At 40.9% G+C, this 22,718-nt stretch overlaps 1 protein-coding gene across 2 annotated transcripts; it reads right to left on the reverse strand.

Annotated features, from left to right (window-relative positions):
- Positions 1-823: 823 nt before the first annotated feature.
- On the reverse strand, positions 824-22,631 carry brwd1 (bromodomain and WD repeat domain containing 1). 2 transcript variants are annotated; one of them, XM_068584282.1, is made up of 44 exons: positions 22,413-22,631; positions 22,238-22,296; positions 22,091-22,120; positions 21,812-21,871; positions 20,693-20,843; positions 20,499-20,597; positions 19,419-19,579; positions 19,053-19,274; positions 18,277-18,377; positions 17,224-17,294; positions 16,942-17,042; positions 16,765-16,805; positions 16,567-16,668; positions 14,549-14,702; positions 14,308-14,442; positions 13,920-14,048; positions 13,470-13,618; positions 13,135-13,211; positions 12,694-12,924; positions 12,415-12,598; positions 11,999-12,089; positions 11,691-11,801; positions 11,497-11,567; positions 10,921-11,197; positions 10,605-10,721; positions 10,260-10,367; positions 9,945-10,069; positions 9,104-9,186; positions 8,763-8,874; positions 8,009-8,070; positions 7,741-7,896; positions 7,454-7,574; positions 7,145-7,270; positions 6,946-7,012; positions 6,672-6,722; positions 6,341-6,466; positions 6,085-6,237; positions 5,751-5,911; positions 5,445-5,617; positions 4,541-4,666; positions 4,261-4,443; positions 3,839-4,162; positions 3,557-3,712; positions 824-3,442 (listed from the first exon to the last, which is right to left on the reverse strand). In XM_068584282.1, the coding sequence occupies exons 1-44, from the start codon at positions 22,447-22,449 to the stop codon at positions 1,974-1,976; spliced, it is 6,843 nt and encodes a 2,280-aa protein (XP_068440383.1). In that variant the 5' UTR covers positions 22,450-22,631; the 3' UTR covers positions 824-1,973. The 2 variants fall into 2 exon arrangements, with proteins under 2 accessions (XP_068440383.1, XP_068440384.1); XM_068584283.1 differs by lacking the exons at positions 824-3,442; positions 3,557-3,712; positions 3,839-4,162; ... (15 more) ...; positions 10,260-10,367; positions 10,605-10,721 and adding an exon at positions 11,286-11,319 and having other exon boundaries at positions 10,984-11,197.
- Between the last annotated feature and the right edge of the window lie 87 nt (positions 22,632-22,718).

The following is a 22,718-nucleotide window of genomic DNA, read 5'->3' on the forward strand; positions in this document are numbered from 1 at the left end:
TACGACACGGTGCATGTTATACGTAAACGTGTTACCTTTTTTTTATTTTGATGAGTAACAATAATTGAAAAAAACGTACAAGTCACTTATGTCGAAAGTGCGACCAGCGATTGAAAACCATTAACTGATGACGTCATAAATAAGCGACCGTGGGTACTTGTTTTTGAAGTTCCTACACAATAAAAGCAGGTTAATATATTACAAATCAATTAAATCTCATCGTTACCCGCAGTTATATGCTGTATAATACATTATATTTAACTACGAAACATATGACATGACAAAAGAGAAAAATAACACTGATAAATCACAACTAAGGATAATAAAGAAAGCAAAGTAAATGCTAATTGGTTTTTATTTCATGTGGAAGCTGATCAACTATTTATCAAGAAATCAACAATTTTGTCTTCTGGAATTCAAAACATTCTAATGTACGTTTGCCATGAAGCAGGGATGACATGCAAGATGATTGTCTCTATACAATCTAAACCCAAATAAGTTTTAAAAATAGAGTAGTGAACGGAGCTTAAACTGACAATGTTTTATTGGACCATATTTATTCAAAATAGTGAACTATTCCTTTAAGTCTCGACAAACTCCTTTGAGGCAGAAATACAGTATTTTCATCTTGAGCTTGGCTAATGTGCCACATTTGAATTAGGCCTCTACGAGACAGATGTCACAAATATTACCTTTACATGTTATTGCTTTACTTACCGTCTTTTTTAGTTTATGCCTGCAAAGATCAAACTGAGCGAGACGGATGGAATTTATATAACTGAATATTCATTGTCGATGGCTAAGATTAAGGTCAAACACAGAATACATCTTGAAATGATGTCTTTATTAATATGAGGAATAACTCATTCATTGCACTCCACAACCACATTGCATTAACAGTTTTCCTGTGAAACCGATTTATTAAAGGTGTAGTATGAAAAACATTAAGCAAAATGTCATAAAGCGACTGTATTTAGAAACCTCCCCATACACAAAACTAAACCATGTGACTGGCAAAATGTCTTAAGTCATCTCTGAAAATCAATTTAATACTGAAAGTAGATAACACAGGACAACAATAAAAAGGTCTTCCCAATATGAGAAATCACAGTTACTTTGCAGTACTTTTGTTTTCATGTACTTGGCAAAAAGGTACCAATTTGTGACATATGGCAAGACAATGTAGTTAAATGTAAAAAAAAAAAAAAGAGAAAAAAAAATAAAGCTCAAATTTAAATTAACGTTTTGATAATGACTGATCAACAAACCTTTCGGACAATGTTATTATCAATTAACTATTTACATCTATTCACTAGAAAACACAAAACTAATTAATAGAAAAAGAATGAAATGGTATGGTGGGGGAGAATACAATTTCGTTCATTTGGCTCATATCAACTCATAATACAGTCAAGCATTAAGTGTGTGGATTTACAGAGGAGTGCTGTAGTCAAAGTCTGAACATGAATTTGTTTTGTCCCAGTGAGTGTGCTTGGACATCTGCCAACCTGGAATCGTTTCTTGTCCTTACTTTAGCTCAATGAAACAACTGCATGTCTGAGACTACAGTAAACTTATTTGACCCCTGAGTTTCTAATGCAAAAACTAGTGTATGAAATACCTCATTACAGTGTATCTTAGTGCAAGCCATTTAACAGAGGTATATTAGATAGCACCCAAGCGGACAAGATTCCCCAGAATGGTTTACTCTGCTGGCCAGATCACAACAAGCAGTATGGGAGGTGGCGTTTTGCTCTGTATCCTTGTGAAAACCAGCTTTTCAAATGCTTGAATTTGTATTACATCTATAAACATGTTTTTCATAGAAAATATAAATATCCCTGAATGAAACAGATTCACAGCATTTTTTTCTCGAGGACTCCAGTGCTACTACCATAACGTGGCCATCAAGTGTCTCTAAAGGTCTCCAGTTAATGTCCGTCCCTCCTCCATTTTTCCTGCTGCTACGTCCTTTACTCGCTGTCGTGATAATTAACTGTCCGCTTCCCCCGGTTACGAGTGTTCACACGCGTCTTTTTCTGCGATTTGCTGCGCAACTCGTCGCTGTACTCCTCTTCCTCCTCTTCTTCTTCTTCCTCCTCTGAAGCGGACTGTCGGCGTTGCTGCCGTAGCTGGTGGCTGGCCGTCTTTCCCCTAACCGCAGACCGTCTATGACTCCTTTTTGGACCGCTTGCAAAAGAGTTTTCAGAGGCTGAAGACGCATGCTGGCTTTCCGAGTCCGAACTGTGATTGCTGCTGCTGTAGCTTTCCTTCCGTTTGTGTTTTGGCCTCCTCGCATTCTTCCTGCTCCTTGAACGATCAACGCCTTGCTGCTGGGCTTCGTCACTGGAATCGGACCCGGAAGAGGCGTCTTCCTCTTCGCGGTTATCGTTCTTTTGTTTGGATTCCCTTTTGGGACGCTTTGAGGTGCCCGACTTGCTGTTTCTATTGTTCTTGGACACTGGCTCCTCCGTTTCATCCCCCTCCTCATCTTCAGAGTCTGAGGTGTAAATGCGTTTTCTGCTGGAAGACAGCGGATTCCTGGCTTCATTAGGTGAGGTTCTGTTCAACTCCCTCGTATTATACCTGTCTTCCCTCAATGCTGTGGCTGTTTTGTTACCGTTTCCCTGTTTACGCTTGCTTGCAGAAGCAGCGTCTTCTTCAGAGAGAGAGTTGTCACTGATGTATTTCTTTTTCGGGAGGGCTCTGAGATTCCGCCGTCTATTCGATGTATTGTCGGAATTATGCGACCCTTCGTCTGACGAGCCGGTGGAGCATTTCCTCCTCGCCTTCCTCTTGGGTTTGTAGTTCTGCTCAGAACTTTCTGAAGCGGAGGTGACGCCACGAGGCCGCTTCGATTTCATCTTGTTTCTCGTTGGCCTCTTGGACTTGATTTCAGCCTCCGACTCCTCACTGGAGTGATTGCTTTCGACTTTGCGTTCTTCATCTTTTTTCAGTCTTTTCTTGCGCGGGCTGGATCTCTTTGGAGAATCACTGAGTTCCTCTGATTCAGCACCATCCAGTTTAGTAGTTGAGGCAGATTTTTGTTTATCTTGGCTTTTTGACGGTGAAACTTTACACTTTTTCTTAGAGTCCTTGTGAATTGCTTCCTCCACATTTCTTCCATTTTGGTGTGGGTGTTTCTGAGAGCTGTTGACCTTCTCCTCTTCATCAGAGCTGACGAGAGGTTTGTGTCGCGTGGTCCTGCGTACAGTGTCGTCGTCATCGTCGTCGTCCTCTTCTTCTTCTTCCTCCTGCTCTTCCTCCTCCTCACTTGTAATCCTCTTTTTCCTGGCTTGAGTGGTTGGTTTGCTTCTTGAGGGTTTCGTAGACACAGAAACTTCAGCTTCTCCAGAACTGTCCTCTGCAGCTTCCTCCTGCTCAGAGTTGCTGTCAGACTTGGGATGTTTTGCACTGTGTCCATTCACATGGGACAAAGTATCTGCAGAGGAAAAGAGGGGGGGAATCCAACTATTAGATAATCTTTCATCACAATTCAAAGAAAAAGTCAACAAGAAATCCAAAACTAATAATGATCGTTGAGGACATTTCTCACCATTTCCTTTAGTCTTCGCAGCTTGTCTTGACATCCTCTGTTTTTTTGACCTTGAGTCTCCATTCTGCAGATTCTGGGAGGAGGATGAAGCATCACTGTCTTTGCTATCCTCCCCGTCCTTGGATTCGCAACCTGATTCCTTAATTGTCTGAGAAGCTAGAGAAACAAGGTCAGAATTTAGAAAATGTATCCTGTCAGCTGCGTGAACTCTTTCTAAATTAAAACAACATGGTTAACATTTTGGATTGTATAATAAAAGTACTAAGAAGATAATTTGCATACCCCGTCTCGATGGCTGTTCATCAGAATCTGAGCTGCTCTGGATCACTGCAGTGCGCTTGCTTGTCCGGACTGTGTGGCGAAGGCGACTGCTGCTCCTTTTTGGCTTTTCCTCCTCATCCTGCTCCTCGAAGTCCTCGTCCAATGCTTCAAGGAGTTTCATCTTATTCACAGCCGCCCTCGCCGTCTTTCTCTTAAGTGACCTGCGAACCGTGACCTCCTCTTCTCTTTCCGAGCTCTGTGACGCTGCTCTGTTGGAGTCCCGGTGGCGACGTCTCTCTCCGCGAGACGATCTGCCGCTGTGACCGTTCATCTCTGCTCTGCCTTCTGAAAACAAGCCATTGCGGAGTGAGGTTTAAAATTATGCCAAGAGATGTTTGTGGTTCGCGAAGAATGAGGCCTAAGAAAGTTGGCGTTGTGTTTACCTGTGCGCTTCCTGTCTGCACCGGCACTATTTCTGGTCAGCCGTGTGCTCCGGCTGTTCTTGCTCCTGCTGGGGTAGCGGCGACGTGAAGACTGGGAGGACATCTCTCCATCCTCGCCTTCACTATCTTCCTCTTCTTCTTCCTCCTCCTCCTCCTCTTCTTCTTCACTATCGCTCTCTGCAACTGGCAACAACAATGCACAGATTCAACATATGAATGTCCAACTAAAACGCAGCATGATTGAAAACTGGATTTGAACATGAATATGTTAACTTCTGACCATGTTTTCTTTGCTTGGCACGGTTGCTTCGAGTAACTCTTGCTTTCCGTCTGAGTTGATGGTGCTTTGATGATCCAGGACGTTTCTCCTCCTCAGACTCACTTAGTTCGCTCTCACTGTCAGACTCTGAAATACATTTTATAACATTACTTTGGCAGATTTCTTTATCAAGGTGACCTACAATAAGCCAAATCTTCCTATGACACAGCACATCTTTTCATTGCTATGCAGATGACACACAGACATACCTTCTATACCCGCTATCTTAGATTGTCCCTTTGCCATTAACTGTTGAATGGCACACATTTTTTCAGATCAATAACTCAAAATTAGAAGTCATACTGTTCAACTCCCCAAACAATAACACCCGTCTCACTCAGAGTGACCTTAGTTCCCTATCTGATGATCTACAACCTGTTGTCAGAAACGTTTTGACTCAATTCAACTTGGAAACACAGATGTAAACAAATATCCAGTCCTGCTTCTTTCAATTAAGAACCATCTCCAAAATCAAATCTTTACTGTCACAGTCTGACCTGGAAAAAGTAATTCATGCACAAATTTTCTCCAGACTTGACTACTGCAACTCACTCCTTTCAGGCACAAACCAAAAATCTATCTCCCAGCCCCAACTAGTCCAGAATGCAGCAGTTAAGTGATGTCGTCTTTTTATGTAGTTATTTTGTTCCCCAGTTTTTGTTGCTTTAATATATTTATTTGTTTGTTTTCTATTCAATTTGCTCTTTTTAGTTATACGTTTGGTTTTGTATGGTCCTTTTTTTGTAAACCGGTAAGGACGTTATGCACTTTCTAAACTTTGTTTTTGAAAGGTGCTATATCAATAAAGTTACTATTATTATTAAGATAATAAGGAACCGACAAAGAGGAAAAGTTTATTTTATACCTGGAGTTGATGAAGCAGCTTTGGAGCCGGAGTCATCGTCCGAGGAGCTGTGACCTAAGCTGCTCCTTCGACTCCTCCTGGCTCTCTCAGGAACAGACACTTTGGCTGAGGTAGATTTGGTCACCGATGTCGACTCCACTTTTTCCTGAGTTTTTACAGCAGCTTTCCTTTGACTTGAGTGAAAAAAGAAATGCAACTTTTATCAGACATGGAACATGAACAGAAAAGTCTAAACGTCCTGGATTGCTTTGACGACACCCGAGACATGTTTCTATCAGATTATTGAAAGCATTTGTCAAAACAGACCTTGATGAGGCGTTGGACTGATCCTGCTGCTGCATTTTCTTGCGGAATCTTTGACTGCGGCGGAGCCTGTCGCTGCTTTTGATGGCAGTTTTGTACTCAGATATGATTGTTCGGATTTTCTCCTCGAAAAAGGCAGACATCCTCAAGGTCATACTGTAAATCTAGAACAAAAAAGTAAAGTAAGATAAGCTCAAACATAAAAGATATACATAAAATTAATCAAAAATGATGTACCCAAAGAATATTATATTAAATTAATTCATGACATTTATATGATTATGTCAAGCATTAAAACAGCAGTTATCGTGACATGTCTTCGATTACCCCCACTTACCTTGGAGCGTTTATTGGGTGTGTAGGCTTTAGCATTTGCAAATATTAGCCGGGTGTCTTTGCAAAGCTCTACAGGGTTTTCATAGCGGTCTTCAAACAAGGTCCTTTTCACTGTATCAAAGTCCATTGGTGTATCAATGATGTCATGGTAGTCCTGAATAAGCAAACAAAACATGATTTAGACTCCTATAAAAACACTGGAACAGAAACCATAAAGATATTGAACGAATTGCCCTTCGTTTGTCGCGTTAACTCACTGGATAGTTCTGAGGGTTCACAGGCTGTCTGAACGGCTCCGAGTCCTCACACTCAAATACGTAGTTAAGTAGATACTTGCACTGCTCCTTCCAGGCGTCTCTGTCAGGCACTACCTCTGCAGCACGCTGCAATATCGAGGAGAAAGGGAGGAAATCATCAGGACATGTAATGCATGCCTTCTGCTGATATTTAATCATTAACCCGAACTCTGCAACAGAATTCTAACAAAACAGTCATGTGTTTCAGACTGATGATGAAATAAAAAATAATGTTAATCAATCAAATGTCAAAGTCCTTTCTTATTTATTCTATCCTATCTCATCTATTTACCTGGCGCAGTCTGTGCCCAGAAGACGTTCCTGGTGCTTCTGTATCCTCTTCCTGGAAGCAACAATGAAATATGTTTGATATTTGTTTGATTAATAACCAGATTCCCTTTTCAGTTGCAAAGGTGCCCATAGATGAATTACTAAAAATGGAACGATATCTTTCTGACAATCAATTGTAACTAATTTAGGATTACTGAAATTAGAATTTACCAGCAGTGCATGGTAGAGCAAACAAATACTATACTGAAGACTCCAGCTGATTTAATCAGACTCACCTCATCATCATCATCCATTTCCTCAACAGCATTGTAAATCTCCATGATATCTGTGCAGCTGGGATTACTGGAAAAAGTAGGACGAATGTGTCAATTTAGTATGCAAGACAACATATTTCAATGACACTGTGCCTGCTATTTGGGTATAATCATGTGATGTAGATTATCACAACACAGCTCTGAACAGAGTAAAACGTACTTGACAAATTTCTGGAGGACATTTGTGATGAGCTTGGCAGAGTGGGCAATCTTGCTTCTCGGCTCATTGAAAGTGCGGGCGTTATGTGCAATATACCTGGCATCCCAAATTAATGCTGAGAGGTGCCTGTGGATCACCAGAGGTGAGTAAATACAGTGTCTCCACAAACAAAACAAAACATCAATTATTTAAATTTGAACAGCTAAAGTCATTTCAAGGAGAGAGCTGGGTCAACAGTCAGTCAGCTGTGCAAATACTTCCATGCCTTCACTTTGGTAGTAGGGAGGGAGAAAGACCGGTGGGACTGACCTGTAGAATCTGTTCCTGAGTCGCAGTCTGATGGTGCCCAGGTCAGTGGGATATGCGATTACAGTGCAGTAAGTGGGATACTGGACTAAGTCCACAGGACCAGAGAAGGGAGCTGCAATTTCTATAGCAGAAACAGTAAGAAGGTGGGTAAGCACGATTGGGAAGAAATTATTTTGCAGTTAAAAAGGAACCTATAGATGATGTGAGTGGATTGGGACAAGATGTGTGAAAGTAGAAGTGTGCGATTGACAGCAAGCAATAAAGAGCTTGTTCACGTGCATACACACCAACAGTGATGAGCTGGTCGATGCCGGCGATGATGCGCTCACACTCTGTGTCTCTGCTCCTTTCCCCCCACTCCTCAGGCAGAGGCTTGTACATCAGCTCACTCATTTCATCTGCAGTCACAGGGATACCACCTCCTTCGGTCTCTGGCTGTTGAGCTGCACAGATTCAATATGCATTGACCCCATTAACCCCACTTTGTGAACAGACATCAGTTCTGTGTTCATGCGTGGATGTGACAGAAGTAAGCTGATAAAAAGTCAAAATTACCATTATCTGGAATAGGTTCGACATCCCAAGGACTCAGTTTCTCTGTTTCCCCGTTGTCCCATCTGATGAAAACACACCAAAGTCAAGTCACAGTCACTTGGCAATACGGCATGAGGCTCACAATTTGGTCGATCCACTGTTCATCAGACCAAAAATATCACAAGAATTGCAGCCCTCCGCCTCCCTCCCCGCCACTATGAGACTACTTTGCCAGAATTCAGTCAGCTCGAACCCTTACACACCGTCTCCAGAATTGTCTGTAGTGTACTGATAACAGAATCTTTTATTTACTGTAACCAGTGTAACGTTAGCATGATAATATGGTTGGATTAGCGAGCTGAACCACCAAATGAGCTGTGCTGCGATAGCAATGCTACACAGTGGTTACAGTACTCTATTCCCAAAATGTAACCTACATTACGGATGACTTAAAACCGCAGATGATGTTTTTGAGGCATTTTCAACCATAAAATCCAGAATTGTATTTTTTTTCAGTAAAGTCTTATTAAGTTTAGAGCTTAAAAAAATTTAAAAAAAAAAAAAAAAAACATGTTTAAGTTTGCAATTACTTTAACATATACTAGTTTTACTTATTAACAAAAACAATGTTAATAACCACTAGGGGGCAAACAGACTAGTCCCAGACTGACGATATCAAAAAGCAGTGCATCCTAGAAACTAGGTGATATTTTGAATTGATAGTGGTGCACACAACCACCATATCTCCACCAACCGTATCACAATGTTTTCCCACCTGACTTTGAAGCACTGGAAGAGACTGTCAGGGTATTCAGCCTGGTAGGGCTCCTGACAGACGATGCTACCAGACCACCAGGCATCGTCTATCACTGAGCGAAACCGGTCATCTGCACAGGAAGATATGTTAAATCGATTAAGGAGGAGGAGAAAAAAAATCCACATTGTCTATATCGATGCAGAAATTCAGAAGAAATCGGTAGAGTAAACAGTACTTAGTTTGGAATGTAGTCTACTTGGGAGCACATTTTCTCTGCGTTTGAAACAGATATGGAGAGGATGCTACCCTTCTTTAAAGCGAGGATTTACCATCCTAGCAAACAAGTTGCACAAACTTACTTGGTTGCCAGTTTCTACGAAGCGCCTCGTCATAACTTTGCCTCAACACAAGGAAATCTATCACATCTGGCATGTCGTGATACCTGTGGGAGAAATGTATACGTCACTTTCCTGCAGAAGTACGATAAACCAGACGTCTTGTCTCAGTGCATGTTCTTTGGAATAAATTACAATTGCCTATTTTTTACCCTTCTATGGTCTCTACCCACATTCGCACAGGACTAGAATTACCTGGGGATGTCTAGTAATTTTTATTAATTGCTGATGTTGTGTTTGATTTGAATCCTGTGAGAATCTGCCATGTCCGTAATTTATTAAGTACCTAGCATCATTTTTGGATTGGTTTCACAGAGCGCTCATATCATATCTGATAGATAATGTCAGTAAATTAAAGTACAATGCAGACTTTGCTTAACCCCCGTGAAAATATGCTGCATAAAACAGACATGGAGAATAATTTCTAATCACATGAGGTGCCCTGTGAATACTATTAAACATATTTGCAGATTCTAATTGTTAGATTCTAGATGTGATAGATACAAAGTTGTCCTGAACAAATCTAAAAACCTTTAACAGAGCGCCCGGACCCCGCTTTGAGAACACTGCAATAAACTTTCAAGACTTTGTAAAACTGATGCTAAATTATATTGATGAATTACATTGATTTGAACAAATAAATTACAGTACCAGAAATTCAGCCAACTTGTCAAGCCAAAAATACCATTTAGAATCATAACCTCCATATTTTGTACAGTCAGGTTAAATGCCAAATTCCTGTTGGGTTACTAATTGGTGTAAGAAATGCCACAATATGTAGTGTGTGCAAAACTGAGCTGCTTACTTGACAGAAAACGACTTGTCTGATATTTTGCCAGTGCCGTGGTCAATGAGAGTCAGCTTCAGACAGCACAGCGTTGGAGGGCAGACTTCGTATTTGATCCCAGTGATCTTCACAAACTCTTGGTCCTAGAAGACATTTTCAAAACAAAACGGAAAATAATGGTTGTCTAGATTTATATATTTTTTTAAATTAAAAAATCTGTATCCAACAGCTCTTTTTTTTTTATAACGTCAGTGAGATTTTGTAAAGGACGTTCCTCAGATTTCTGTGCATTCTTTCAAGCTCTTTTAACAAGAACATTTGCTCTAGTCTTACCCGCAGCTCCATTTTCTTCCAGGGCTGTTTTTCTAAGTTTATGGGGTACAGTTCACTTCGGCTCACCGCCTCGATGTAGGCCTCGTGTCCCTGCCGAAAGTAGATCACCTGAAGAGACAAGAGGTTCAGAGCTTAGACAGCAACTTTCCCACAAGATGAGAAACAAGATCGTGATCATGGCATCCTGTTAAACCACCAACATATCTCTACAGCTGCTGCATATTAAAGAACAATCTGCACTGTCAATACTTCTGACATCTAAATGATTCCCCAATCTTCCCAACTTTGCAGTATATCTTTTTTTCATGCTCTTGGAAAGTGCCTCTCTGAAGGTAAAATGCATACCTCGTCACCCATTTGGGGAACAAAAGGAGACTTCCTGGGAATGACATCAGTGATCCATGGAGAAGGTCTGAACTCATTGGACACTTCTCTGTTGATGGATGGCCTGACCTTTGGACGCTGAAGATGTAAAAAAAAAAAAAAAAGGTTGGGGGTAAATATGAGCCTTGTTACATCGTATATCTGACCAAATTAATTTTTATGTTTTCTCCCTGACAGAAGCAGAGTCTGGGCCATGAGCAACTACTTAGGACTCAGCGAGACGTTAGGATTAGGTTGGCCACTGTGTATATTGTACACACTGCGTTCAAGAACTTACCCTGGGTGACTTGTACTTTGCCTTCTTGGACTTCCCTTTGCTTTTCTTGCCAGATTTTTCCTCCTCATCACTGTGCTGCTGCGGCGGCGGCGGCTGCTGCTGCTGCTGCTGCTGCTGCTGCTGCTTCTCCTCCTCCTCATTGTCATTCCCCTCCTCCTCGTCTTCAGAGCTGCTGATTCTGCGCTGCACTCGTTTACGTCGTGACGACAAGGGGGTGGAGGGCTTCAGGTTGATTCCAGCGTCTGCCGTCCAGTCCGAGTACTCGCTGGACGTGTGGCTGTCCAATCAAAAGCGGTGACGATTACAAGTTTAAGTTACATATATGAAAACGGGCAGAAAAACTTAGTTAAATTATTTGTTTTAACCTGCTTGGGGTACCAGATGGGTGGGGATTGCCACCTAAGACAACACAAAGGAGTAATACAACATTTTAACATGAAAGACAAAACTTTACCATCTATATCATAATTTTTTTTGTGATTTAGGAAAACCCTTTTATCTGGCACTCTAAACAAGTTAAAACAAATTCTAAGGATGACTCCCCAATAGGATAGTCTCGATCTATAAACGTTATACCTTGAGCTGTCACTTTTCCACTCTTCCTCATCATTGGAGGAATCGATTTCACTGCCATCCAATTCATTTTCCTGAGTAGATTAAAATAAAGGAAGTTGCTTACAATCCCCCCGAAAAGACCACAGGTGCTCGCCGATGACATTTTCTTCAGCAATGTCACAGGAGAGCGAAGAATGCGATACCTCAGTGTGTACCTCTGAACTTGCCGTCTCCTCTCCCTCTTCACATGACAAGTCAAGGAATTCCAGCGTGTCGCTGCGGCCATGTGCTCGCTTCCCAGTGTGAGGCTCATCATCCGAATCATCCTGAGGGGACAGATTCCGACTCAAAACCAGTGCAGATTTGTACAGAAACAGTTGTGAATGAAGAAATAAATGAAAAAAACAGCAATTATTTCAATCTTTGATTTTTATATATATATATATATATATATATATATATATATATATATATATATATATATATATATATATATATGAAGACTTCTGACATGGAAACCTACTCGACAGCTGCTGTAGATAATGCGTCTCTTCTTTGCATTATACAGAATCACCTCCTCATCTCCTCTGGCTGCTCGAATGCGCTCCTGGAGTCTAAAATGAAAAATCCATGATGTATGAAGTTTAAGTGGAACAGCCACAAAATGTGAAGTAAAATATATACTGTAAAATCTCAGGTGTGTAAACCACTCTCTGTTACTGTGTCCTGTATGTTTTTAACATGGATGTGTGTGTTGAATTATATTGAGTATTATTTAAATATTAATGTAATCTAAAATGGAGACACCAAAAACACATTTCCAGTTAGAAACATAAATATAAACCAATACAAAACACCACAACAGGACAGACAAAGCAGGCACACACATGCCCCGTCTTCACGAGCGGATAGTGATGCTAATATTGTTTTCTCTAGTACCTGTAGCTGCTGAATGCCACCTCAGGCACCACCACCCTGCGTCTCCAGGCCTGCAGGTCTCGCTCTGTGGCCATCTGGCTGCGAGGAGCATTCTGGTGCATCTGCCGGACACCCTCCACCTGTCCGCTGCGGCGCAGACCTACATTAGGCGGTGACTGCACGTCTGCTCGATCATTCACAGACACTGCAATGAGAGATGCATCACATTGCTAGCATCCAACGGCTCACTGGATCAATATGCTGAAAGAATCCGATCAAACACTGGTGGTGTATTGATACCTCTACGTGGCGTGCTTGGTGCTGGTGCCAAGGCGAGGCCCTGTGGCTCAGCTTGCCCTTCTGATCTTGCTTCCGCCACCGCCGCCAACTCTGTCCCAACCGGGCCCTGCCGGTCTTGTTGTTGCTGGAGATTTCGGATGGCCTCGTCCAAAAGGGTGCTGCGCCTAACTGCAACTTCATCGTGCTCTGCAGTCTGCTGGCTGATCACCTGCTCCACAACCTCGCCATCACCTGAAGGCACCATCAAACAAAAATACCATAAGTGGAATGTAGCAGAGGTTAACACTCGTTAAACACTTACTGTGGCTTCTGAAGACATAGAATATATGGTTTAGATGATCTTTAATCTAGTTAGCTGACAAAGCAGTGAAAATGAAAATTTGTCATTTAGATATATCAAAAATGACTTTTTTTGTTACAATCAATTGAAGGTCTGCTTACTAGTGGCTACATATCCCAGCTGAGGGACCAGGTGTTCAGCAGAAATGTTCTCCCTGCCCGGGACTAAACGCTGGTACCTGAATTATCAAGAAAAGACATTTAGAAAATGTTAACATTAAAAACATTGCATACATTTATATTCAACACAGATGTCTGATTGTTACCAGCTTTAAGTCAAACCAACATTTTTACTTGCACAACCCTACTTATTATTGCTTATCATGACGGCCTGGAGCATCGAGAATTTGCAGAGGACAAACGTTTAAACACCCGATTCCTAGGTAATAACTACAGACTGAAAGGCTGGTGTATAACTGATAGGTCATCATGTCTACCTTGGTGGATGGGGGTTTCCATCCACATCCACCAAGAAAGATGGGGGCATGAGATGGGGTGCCTGCTGTGTCTGCTCATCCAGCACAAAGCCGTTGGTGTCCCGGATCAGCGGTCGGTAGTCTGTGTGGAAGAATACCTGGTCTGGAAGCTGCGTGGCGGCCGGGAGAATGAGGAAGATTAAGGTACGACTTCACCCTGCAGCTTTGGTTATGTGTATATTTTGTAGGATTATTCAAACACACACATGCTTATTTCGGGATGTCCAATGTTAGACTATACAGTAAGATTTGAAAAGTGTTCAAATTCAAGGGCTATAACTGCTGGAAAATGCTATGCTGTGTATTTATCAAATAAAAAACAGGTATCCCCAAAAACGGCATTGCAATAGCTTTATTTTACAATCTGGCTACAATTGTTTGTGTCGAGACTAAAATGAGATGTATCCTTGCCTTCTCATATGGCTTGGAACTGCCGAAGCCAAAGATGAGCAGATGGCCATGGGAGTCTGTGCAAGCAAAACGATGCCCATCAGGGGTGAATTTGCAGTCGAAAACGGCTCCATGACCCTGGCCCTCAATCTGGATGAGAAACACAAAATCACCCCAGGTACAGAAAGTCATTAGCCATGGAAATTTTCTTTTCAGATCCTGCAGGACCTTAAAACAACTTAAAACAAACTTTGTGCAGAGAAAAAAATATAAAAAAATAATGCGGCAGTCGAACAGCACATAAGTAGATGGAAGGTTAAAAAAAAAAGGGAAAAAAAGTGTTTGTTCGTTGCGCTGCATAACCGTTTACCATCATGCAAATGTCATGTTCTCATAGTGCTCAGTGTACCATATTAAAGTAGTGCTGTGTGTTTGTTCCTCGGAGCAGATCCCATATGAAGACATTCCCATCATGGCCGGCAGATAGGATGATCCTAGGGTCAAAAGGGTGCGGCTCCAAGACAAACACTTCAGCCTCATGGCCCTGAAAACAACGTTCAAGTTAGTCTCTGATTTTTAAAAGAGTTCATTTTTGGACGTCAAATGAGGTGGTTGCAATATCCACTTCACACAACACTGTGCACAATTACTTTTAGGATATGTAGCAGCTGTCCTGTGTAGGAGTTCCACACTTTGAGGAGATGGTTGTTAACTGCTGTGATGACTGTATTATCATGGCGATCCCACGCTACCATGGTGACTTTGGGTTTGAAGTAGCTTTCCTCTTCACTCATTGGTTCAACACTGAGAGAGAAAAAAAACATAACATGTCAGACACTATGTGATGCAACTCTTAAAGCATACTATCTTATGTATATACAGTTGATTCATGACAGAACAAATGATAATTCAATAATGAGTTGCTTGTAACTGATGCGGCATTTAAAAAATATATATTTTCTCCTTGTTTCCTGTTGCAATACGCATGTTGCTACCTGTTCTCCTTTCACAACATTATTCTATGTATTTTCTCTTTCACAATATCTAAATCTCTAACATTGCACAGACCTCACTCTCTCTCTCCTGGCTGTAGCTGCCTCATTCCACATGTTGGATCTGGTTTTCATCCTCCAGGAGATTCAGTCTCTCTCTCTCTCTCTCTCTCTCTCTCTCTCTCTCTCTCTCTCTCTCTCTCTCTCTCTCTCTCTCTCTCTCTCTCTCTCTCTCTCTCTCTCTCTCTCTCTCTCTCTCTCTCTCTCTCTCTCTCTCTCTCTCTCTCTCTCTCTCTCTCTCTCTCTCTCTCTCTCTCTCTCTCTCTCTCTCTCTCATTCCCCTTTCCTTCTGTGCGTTTGTTTCATTCCCCTATCTGTGTGAATGATGCAATTGACATTGTTTCTCTTTTTTTGGGCAGCCTGTCTTCTTTCCAGGTTACTTGGTGGAGCAGAGGTTGTGTAATTCAGGCTCTAACTGCTTAGCAACAATTAGAAGTTGCTTGACAGTCCCTTGGATCCATCGCTCTCTCTTTTTAATTTAACACACAGTACCAAACTAAATACATGTACTGGAGATGGTGAGACAACAGACCGATGAAAAACATTCTTGTATTTTTGGCCACTAAATTTGAAAATACTTTTAACATACGAGCCAATTGTAGAAAACTGCCAGTGAAGCTCCTTTATATGTCCTCTCATGGCAGACAGATAAGCTCTGGGTGGCAAGCACTATTTTGGTGACTTGCATTCCAAAAACAGTGACGTTAGCTGAAAGTATTGATTGGCTGATATCTATATTGCATTGATGTACTGTAGTCGCACAAATATATTATGCTTGTGCGGATTCTGTATGACTGAATGTGAAATAAAGTCTGAATGTTTGGAGTCATTCCAAGTTTGACTCTGAACAAACTGTCGAGAAAATTGCTTTGCTAGACAGATACAATGTCAAGGATCCAGCATGTGATTTGCTCCATAAAGCATGACAACAGAGAGTACCAACAAAGTGTCTAACCTGTTTCTTTTGTTACTCCCACCAGTATTTTCACTCTCCTCAGATTAAATCTATTTAGTTAGTTTTATGTGTTATCAGGCAGATTGGACCACTTTCATTTACCTACAATTCAGCAATAAGGTGTATATATATATATATATATATATATATATATATATATATATATATATATATATATATATATATATATATATATAGCGCTGGTAAATATTTGAGAAATCCCCATTTTTTAAAATCCAGAATTAATGATGTTACACACAAAAAAACAATATATTTCAGTAAATAGGGGGAAGAAACGTCTTCCCGATCTGTTAACTGCTTTACAAAACAGGCGAGTCGTCTGTGCTAAGACTAATACAATCCGACAAGTGAATAAATAAAACATTCAAAAATGAATTCCTCAGCTTACATTAGCACCTGGTTTACTTGTACATGCTCCAACAGCTCCTTGAGGCGACCAATGGAGCAAATGATTCTGCCTAATACAGCTAATCTTCCAAATACTTTCCTACAGAAAATCTTGTTCTTGCATATCCTAATGCTTAGAAAGTGCCCATCCTTGTCTCACTATTTCTTCTTGAGACATAGATATTGAGGACACGTCAAAAGGAATCTACATTACGAATACACCACTGGTGTACGACAGCAAAGAGCTCCTTACCCTGGAAGAGTGGCAGACATGTTGAGCAGGAGGCACCTCCACTGCTGACGCAGATGGAGCTTCCAGATCCGTGCCGTTCCATCTCGGCTTCCACTCACAAACCTGAGACAGACAGCACCAAACCATGAACTGTCACTTCATACACTGTTAAATGTACATCTACTATGAAAAAATAAATAAACAATGATTCTACTGTACCTTTCACCCGAGTGGCTGAATTGGATGCTATCAACTTTGTCCTGAACCAAGAGCAGAAATATGGAGAGTAATCATGAGTAATTGTATCATGTAATTGTTGATTGTTTAATACCTTTAACCATATAATGCAGATTTGTGTGTCTATATTTTCTGTTTGGCTTTTGAGAGGGTTCTCACCGTGTGCTCATGGAGCTCTGATATCTTTTCTGGACTTCCGCCTCCCAAGTAATATATTCGGATGACATCGTCAGTACTTCCTGTTGCTAAGAACATCCCACCTGGAAAAAAAAGGTTGTTTAAATATTTGCTAGCTGGATGATAATTCTATGAAGGTTCAAGTATGCTTTAACACATGAAGTAGCATATATACACACACGTTAGATAAACAAAGAGTACAAACATTCAATATGACACAGTATTTGTATTCGACATAACAGTCAACCTAAAATGACTAATTACCTGGACTGAATGAGGAACACACAGTCTGAACTCCTGGTCTCGGCCGCTCTATGAATTTGTGTGGCCGATCACTTGAAGGATAGAAACAAATTGTTTTATTAAATTGTATTCAGAACAGGACAAGTGACTATATTTTACTGGCAGGAAAAGGGCATTTTACTGAAAAAGTGAAGTGCACAGTAAAATACACAATATCAGGTTGCAGGGGACATTCAAAAAAGGATTTAAAGAATTGTCTTGACCGTTTGCCCACATCGTTTGCCTGCACATGTCCAATGGCAACCAGCAATTTAATAAATGTACAGCACTAGCTCCAGTCCTCACCTTTACATCTTGTGTTAAATGGGCATATTCTTAAAATTAAAAATTAAGCATGTTTAAGTTTCATCCAATCTAACTGGCATTTCAACTTCAGGATGACGGAAGTGACTAACAGTCAGGCAAGGTGCCGGTCTCACATTCCTTTGTCAGGTGAGACTCATCAACACACTTTGAAGGAAATAAAGATCGCTCAAACCCTATTTTGTTCAAGTCAGTATTCTACTTTTTTTTCTACTACTTTTACCTGGTTGCTTGGAATAAAACTAGATAATTGCAGGTCAAAGTAAAGCAGCTATGAATGTAGTTATATTACCAATATAGAAGCCAGTGTTGGGACAGAAAAAGACTGTCAACCAGTTTGACTGGTCTTCCAACATTTGCAGTAGCTCTACTGCTGATTTCCATGAAAATAACTGCCATGTACAGCAACACAACAGCCTGCAGTTTACCATGTTACACTGTTTGCTCAGCAATGTCAATGTTGCCTTTAAAATCATTAATATACTATTTTCAGTCTTAGCTGTCATGTCTGTTAAGTGTGTATGGATGTGCACTGCTTAGGAAGTAGTGATTACAAGAGCAAAACATTTAAAACCTAAATGAATTAACCACATGGAACACATTTATTTGTTCTGATGTGCATGTTTCTCACAGGCTTTTATTTATTTAATCACTACAACTGAATATTTGAGAATGTCCTAATTTTTAAATCACATGTAAAGCAGCACTCACCTAAAGTTGGAGCTGTTGACATCCCACTGCCAGAAGCAGACAGTAGCATCAGTTCCAGTGGACAGCATGAAACGCTTTGAGCCCTTGGCAAACGGTGAGAACTGAGAACACAAGACATTCATCAGCCATCTAAACCACTCAAAGGATATTATAGTCAAAAAATAGATTATACGTTGAGGGTTAAATATTACACCCCCATGAACCAGACCAGAGTGTAACAACAATGATAACAGGAAGTATGTTTCCATCCACCCAGCATGATGTAAATATTGCAGTAAAGATTTTACACTTGACAATGGGAAGTTGTAATAGCAATAAAAAGAATAAATGAAAGATATAAATAGGCCTTTGTGAATGCAGTAAAAACATATACTGCCACCCAATATTTTAGGTGCATTAAAATAAATAATACATCCATCACAGGCACACTGAGACAATTTTCTACCGGGCCTTAAATACACTTGTCACTTTACCATTAGACTTGTCCCTTTAACATTACATTTCACCTTAAGTACTGTTATCTGTTTTGTCGTCTGTGTCTTTTATATTCTATTTTAGATTTAATTGTATATTTCATGCTCCCATTCTTGCACTCTGTTGTTTAATGTTATGCACCTCCCGCCAGGACTAACTCCTTGTATGTGAAAACATACATGGCAATAAATGGTTCTGATAATATTACAAAGTTATAGACACTTAATTATCTTATTCGACAATTTTGATACATTGGCATTTCTTAAAAAGCCAGTATATTATCATGACGGAGATCTTTTTACCTGTAGGGAGGTAATAGATCCACTGTGCCCCTGCAGCACAGCCGCAGGGGCACAAGTACGAAGGCACCACACACGGATGGTCTTGTCACAGCTTCCCGCAGCAATTAGTGTGTTCTCATAATTAACCGCCAAGTCTGTGATCTCTGCAGAGTGTCCTCGCAACGTCGAATGAAGCCTTCCATCAAAGGAAGACCAAATCTTCACCAGACAGTCATCTGAGCCCTGACAAAGAAAAATACCAACTTCTACTTGAGGATATTGTTCAGTGTTTCAGAAGAGCAAAGGCAAAATTAAAGTCACTGTCATCACACATTGAGTAGGGGTATATTTCTAAGTAGTGCAATATGTCAACAAGTTCCATCTTACTGTGAAGATCCTGAGACCGGTGCGATCAAATGCAATACAATACACTGCAGACAGATGCCCCAGGATCCGCCTATGCAGGCGCATGTGCTCATAGTTGCTGACAGGATTGATGGAGCTGAAGCGCTGCGCTCCCGTTAGCTCTCGTCCTCGATGGACCTTCACTGTTGAGGAAAAGATGCCAATCATCAGAAAAAAGTATTGAAAATTACAGAGCTGTAACCGGACTTTTTGTTGTATGCCATACCACAAATATGTGGGTATGGGATACAATTACTCTAATTGTGATATGGGAGTGAATATATGGAAATATAAGAAGCTGCTATTCTTGGTCTTAACCAAGCATGTAAATGCATCGTCTTCCGATACACCTTTTTTAAGTAAAGTTACGTTTTTAAACATATACACAGATGTATAAGTTCTCACTGCCTCAATAGGAAGTTGTTTAAAGCGTTTCAGGAGGCCCTTTTGTAGAGCATGTCCTTTTGATAGACTAATCAACAGTGAGTAACTTACAACAGCATTTCTTAAAAATAAAAAGACCAAGACAGGTTTTAAAGAGAAGACAATGAGAAAAAAGATGTAATGATTATTTGCAGCACCGTGCTATAGATTACTGTCACAGCAAATTTTAAATGGTAAAGAAACAAGCAAGTAAAGCATTGGAAACGTACTAATGATTCCTTGCAAATCTCTTGACGTGATGGCTTACAATCAATAATTGTCATGTTAATAACAACTAGCACTGCGGGGTAACAGACCGCATCAAGGCGACCAATCTGGCAAAGTCATGGCAGCGCACCAAACTGTTATTTGACAACAGCCTCACAAAATGCTTTCTACTAAAAACAGAACAGTCGGGGTAAAGAGGAATAGCCAGTGATTTAAAGCGTATGACCATACTTCTTGAATAATAATTTTGAATTCTTAAGACTTTTTAACAAGCTCAAGACTTGTCAGCACACAAAACATGCAGGGTTATTGGGGACATGCCAAATATTTATCAAGCACATCTATTTGTCCACTTAATTTATTGAAGAAAAAAAAACACACCAGAGCAATATTGAGTGAGACAGGACTTACCTAGGTGTGGAGGTTTCTTGCAGTTGAAAGGCCTCTCTGGTGGTCTGCCCCGGTGAAGGGCTGCATATGATGAAGCGTTATATCGCACATTGTCGCAGTCTGAGAAACAAAACAAATAGTTTATCACTGTAAGAGGCATGTAGAGTTACCAATACGTAGTACATTACTATGGATGCGGCTTGAAGATGATGTACCTTTTGTAGTCCTAAGCATTGACTGCTTTCCAGACCCCAGGAGAGAGTATACACCTGGGACACATGATGGCACTTCTTTGTCAAGAATTGGTCCAATCTGCTTGCATATCTGTAGCAAATGGTCTGGTGCAATATGTGTGTTGGCTGCAACCTGACAAGTCAAAGAAAAAGAAAAAAAAGACACTAAGTAGTGGTATGACACTGGATACAACAATTGTTCAAATAAACAACAATTCTCATAATCAACTAGGTGACTAAAATGCCAAACAACCATCTTAAATGACAGCATTTGCTGCTCTGTTGTAAAATCAAGTACTTTGAAGATGTCATCTGCGGCTGTCAGAACTTGTGATCGACAAATCTCACTGCTTTCTGATGTATTTTATTTCAATAAACACACAACACATTTATCAATAATGAGAACATTTGTTAGTCTCCCTAATGCAGATGTTTTTTTGCAGAATGTTTTGCTGATCAGTCTGGTTACGTTTGCCTCATATGAAAACTAGCAAAAAAGAAACCAATCTTGATTTGAGACTTATGTAGGTAGCTAAATTCTACTATATTTATGACAATGTGTGGTCTTTAGTTGTAGGTAATATACCAGGGACTGTAGACGGCCTAAACTATTTAGCAAGAATAAATGTTGTACAGGGTAGTTTGGTGATTTCGTGTGCTTCTCGACTCATATTCCGAGAGGCGTGTATTCTCTCTTTATGGACCAATAACAGCGCAGGTCACAAGCTAAATAACGCAGAGACAGCGAATCTCGGCCTCTGATTGGCTAGTGGAGCCGTCTCGACTTTGTGAGAAGCCGAACTACCCACCCTTTCTGCAGTACAACAGTCGGGGCTAAATAATATTAAACCCTCTATCCAAATACAGTTTTCTGAACGACCACACGGTTCACTCTGACGAATTAAGTTCGCAGGAACGACTTGCGACCATGTCCACCGGTCCAAATCGAGATAATCCAACGGTAGTCCAGCAGAAAAAAGAACAAAGACCGTAAACAAGAACAGAGCATGGACACCGAGTCCCCCCCCCCCTGTCACAAGACAAAAACAACCCGCCGACAATGAGCTTAATAACAGATACGAAGTTAAAGTTAAATCTCACCACATTTTCATATGTTCTCGGGTGCTCGTTCCCCAGCCAGTCCAATCTCCCCGGTAAGAGCTGTCGAAAACACAGTTTGGTAAAGCGGAGTCGCCACAGAAAGCACTAGCATGCATACATAGTGAGCTGATTAAAAAAAAGCCGGGTGATGTCAAACGAGTGAGACGTCCAGAAGTATTAAAAAAAGTGGACAAGTTTAATGCCCAGACTCAGCCAAAACCGACGGAAACCAGCTAACGTCCACGGTTAAACAGCAGCAGAGGCAGCCGGGATACACACCTGATAGTCCTGTAGTTCGCTCGCCAGAACCTGCAGTGGATTGAAATATTCAGATTAGATTGCCTCTATTAACTCCGTTATAAACTAGCTAGTCAAACTACTTTGAAATACCAGACAGTGTTACTAGTCAGAAGACCACCAGCTCACCTCGGCCGCTCTCCGACACGGACCCGTTGTGAGGAAACGAGAAATCAAGTAATAGAGCTCTGAAATTGAACAGTGGAGACGTTAACCGTCAGGAAAAAGCAGTTAGGGTATCAATTAGCGCGAGCGATATCGTTGGAAATCAAGCGATCAATCGGGTTTACTTTCTGCGGCTTACCCGACTCAAGGAGCGAAATGTTCCGATTTTTGGCCATTGAATCGGCCGTGATTTGGAGAGGCGAAACAATTTTTAAGCTAACTTTGTGACTACAGAGACTACGATATATTTATTTAATTTCGGTTACACGGCTCTGACCCCCTCCACGGTTGCTCCCGCTTTCTATTCAGCCTGTTTGCAGTCGCCATTGGAAGGATGAGGCCCGAGCGATACGACTTACTTCCGCCACAGCGGAGTAACACAGGAAAAAGGGGGTGGGGAGGAGCACTTTCAACAAAAGACAAAACGTTGTCTTTGGCCCGATGG

Source organism: Clinocottus analis, unplaced genomic scaffold (assembly GCF_023055335.1).
Source record: "Clinocottus analis isolate CAN_PGR_092001 unplaced genomic scaffold, fCliAna1.0.p SCAF_2, whole genome shotgun sequence".
Taxonomy (NCBI): Eukaryota; Metazoa; Chordata; class Actinopteri; order Perciformes; family Cottidae; genus Clinocottus; species Clinocottus analis.